General features: G+C 44.5%; 1 protein-coding gene across 1 annotated transcript; it reads left to right on the top strand.

Moving 5' to 3' along the window:
- The first annotated feature begins 1,160 nt into the window (after positions 1 to 1,160).
- Positions 1,161 to 2,980, top strand: LOC114361134 (cullin-4A-like). Its single transcript, XM_028316081.1, has 2 exons — positions 1,161 to 1,372; positions 2,637 to 2,980. Exons 1-2 carry the CDS (start codon positions 1,225 to 1,227, stop codon positions 2,963 to 2,965), a joined length of 477 nt encoding a protein of 158 aa, XP_028171882.1. The 5' UTR covers positions 1,161 to 1,224; the 3' UTR covers positions 2,966 to 2,980.
- The last annotated feature ends 475 nt before the right edge of the window (positions 2,981 to 3,455 follow it).

Genomic DNA, 3,455 nt, shown 5'->3' with positions numbered 1-3,455 from the left:
GAGGCCTAAGGGGAGGGCGGTCCGCCCCGGGTGCCAAGCATCAGGGGGTGACAACAGTCGCCCAGATTAGTACTCACTGGCGCATCTGCATGACAAGTCTACGGTCTATGTCAGATTGTCTTTCAATCTTCGAATCGGTAGGTAACCCTAAAATCCTGGGAGGTTCCAAGGGGTGCCTTTGGACTTATGGCAGGGGGGGGGGATCGTCCCGGGTGCCAACCCATGCTAAGCCGCCACTAGCGTCACTGCCGACACTGATGGACGGGGCCGCGGCTGGCCGACCTCACTACCAGAGTAAATACAAATGAGTAGGTCATCTTCATAGAAACGTACCGAGCGCGGTTTGTATGTGAGCGCGCCAATATATGCGGCGCGCACGCACACACTGACAAAATTCGGCGCAACTCCCACGATAAATTAACAGCCGCGTCAAGGACGGCCTGGCGGAGCTCTGCAACCAGTTCAACGCGTACATCAACTCGTCTACGTCACCTCGGTTGTCCAGAGAACAATAAGCAGCTTCCAGAAGCTTAATCAATTAGCGATAACACAGGCAAAATGTGCCGTTAATAATAACTACTACGATATGGTGTACTATTTCAAAGATAGTCAATTTCATACTATACGAATTGCCTTTATAAGGAGCAATGAGATTACTTCGCTCGCGCAAGTTATCTCCGCACAGCGCCATCTATTGATAGGCTCAGGTACTTTACTTATAAACACACCTCGTTCGTACACGGTACACAAAAAATTTGTACAGCATGGTTGTGCGCGCGCGTCCCTCTATTCTGACGTTTCTAGTGTGACATTGACATTATGTCAATGTCACTGTACAAAGTACAGTTTATTGCAAGCAAGCATAAAACCAAATGTTATTTACGCTTTGCTAGTTGACATTATTTATTTTCTTAAATCTACGATTAGTTCACTGCTGCCTTTATTAGTGTGCACACACATTACATCATTGTATCAAGTCGAGACAGTAAATCAAGTATTTCAAGTCTTCGAGTGTTGTTATTATCAAGATCACCCAAGATACATCAGTTTAATGTATGGGCCAGTCAAGGGCTCATACAGTCACTTTGACAGCAGCTCATTGGCTATAACGATACCGTTATTTTAACGTTGTAGATTTTTCACAACAAACAGTTTGTTCACACTTTTTTTTTTCTCCAGAAAAAAGGTCGCACGATAGTAATCGAGCCGGAGCGCGACAAGACGATGGTACCGGAGCTTCTGGAATTCAAGGAGCAGCTGGACCACGTGGTGTCGTCGTGCTTCCAGCGCAACGAGAAGTTCACGTACTCCGTGCGTGAGGCTTTCGAGCACTTCATCAACCAGCGCCAGAACAAACCCGCGGAGCTCATCGGTGAGTGACGTACCTATAGCCCAATGAGGGTTTTCGCAAATGAAAAATCCGCCAGATGGCAATACGTAGACGCGAGGTCCAAATGCTGCATGATTGGTTATTTTTGATATGACATTGACAGATATGTCAAAATCCACCAATCACGCAGCCGTCAGACCCCACATCCACGTCCCGTCATCTAGCGGATCTTTCATACGCGAAAACCCTCATTCACGTATTTTGAAATAGTCAAAATGTCGTTGACGTTTAGAAGTCGTCCTATTGAAAAACAGTCCTAAATCCGTATTCACGTGTCACTTCAATAAAACGATTACTCAATAGGATCGCAACTCAGTGATTTTTCACATGACGTGTAATCACTGGCACCAAACTAACAAAATAAGTATAGATGACTTACACTGAACTGTCCCACCAAATTCATTGACAGGGGGGCGCTACCATCGTTTAACTATATGGTTTCCAACATGGCAAAAATCGGAACCAGCGATCCGGTATTGACGATAGCGCCCCCCTGTCAATGTCACAGGTGGGACAGTTCATTGTATTGGGTCTATAATAAGTGAATACCGAGGAGGCACGATTCAAATTCAAATTCATTTATTCATTGCATCATGTAGTACATTGGATCGATCGAATGCAGATAAAAACAAAATCGGGATATTTAATATGTGAATACGAAAAGTGACACCAGCGATCAAATCGCTTGCATGTCGTTGAAGTTTTGATATGTGAATTAGGCCACTGCACATGAGGCCACTCGTACCTAAAGACACAGGGCCAGATTTAGAGGAGGGCAACCGGGGCAACAACCCTGGGGCCTCCACAAAAGAGGAGCCCCCACAACACTAGACTGGAAAAAAAATCTAATTCAGACTAGAAAACAACTTTTCCTTTGATGTTTTTTTTGCGTTTTACTTTTATCTACATTACTTTGTACAAACATGATTATAATATTAAATACTAGCGGCCGCCCGCGACTTTGTACGCGTGGATCTCGTTTTACCCGCTTATGGGTTGAATTTTGTAAAATCCCGTCTTAGTGAGCCCCCAGAACCCCCATGAAAAATTTAAGACTCCTAAGTTCCTAACACTTGTAGTTTCTAAGATTTCATTATTAGTGAGTCAGTGACCTTTCGCTTTTATAAATAGGTATAGATTGTCCATTTTATTTGGATGATTGGGCTGGGGGCTTCCACTCCTTTACTTGAAACCGGGCCTAAAAGGTGTGTTTGTCTAAATAAAACATGTATTTGTAAATCGGCAGCCAAATTCGTGGACGTCAAACTCCGGGCCGGTAACAAGGAAGCGACAGAGGAGGAGCTAGAACGACTGTTAGACAAGATCATGGTTCTGTTCCGCTTCATCCACGGCAAGGACGTGTTCGAGGCGTTTTACAAGAAAGACCTGGCCAAAAGGCTGCTGGTTGGCAAGTCGGCCTCCGTGGACGCAGAGAAGTCCATGCTTAGCAAGCTCAAGCAGGAATGCGGCGGTGGCTTCACCTGCAAGCTAGAAGGCATGTTCAAGGACATGGAGCTGTCTAAGGACATCAACATCACTTACAAACAGGTCGGTCTCTTAATCTTTATAGAATAGAACAGAATATTTATTTCAGTAAAAATATACTTATGCTGGTTGTTGTTGATTGACACCAACGCGTGCAGATTGCCATCGCCGGCAGCTTTACGAGCAAAATTATGGAATCACCCCTTGCATGGGCGTACCCAGAAGATGTCGCAGAACATGTATGAACTCCCCTGAAAGCGCTACAGTCGCTTTGAAGGAGCTAAGTCAAACTATATGATCTAAAAAATCTGACTTGCTGGGTATGACTTGAATGTGAACCGTTTGTTAAAGCTCATAAAGCACTTTCAGGATCAGTAACCAGTTTTTCGATGTCTTGTATAGTTTAGAAATAATCGAGTGCAAGGTCACATCGTTTCCACCGTGTATATGTTGAGCATAAACAAAATGAATTCGTTCGTTCACACCCCCTGCTGTAGACATTGTTGCCGAAAGCAAGCGGGATATGAACCGTTCGTTCACACCTGTAGATATTATTAACAAGAGCTGAAAATCAGAGCCC

The sequence above is a fragment of the Ostrinia furnacalis genome, unplaced genomic scaffold (genome assembly GCF_004193835.3).
Source record: "Ostrinia furnacalis isolate ACB-3 unplaced genomic scaffold, ASM419383v2 OfSCF5425, whole genome shotgun sequence".
Lineage (NCBI taxonomy): Eukaryota > Metazoa > Arthropoda > Insecta > Lepidoptera > Crambidae > Ostrinia > Ostrinia furnacalis.
Note: the sequence above shows the minus strand (reverse complement) of the source record. Positions and strands in the feature narration are given on the sequence as shown.

What these genes read in the sequence shown, in the direction of transcription:
- LOC114361134 (XM_028316081.1), top strand. Translation starts at nt 1,225, where the DNA reads ATGGTACCGGAGCTTCTGGAATTCAAGGAGCAGCTGGACCACGTGGTG. An exon ending in CAAACCCGCGGAGCTCATCG is followed by an intron (nt 1,373 to 2,636) that starts GTGAGTGACGTA and finishes GTAAATCGGCAG; the next exon opens with CCAAATTCGTGGACGTCAAA.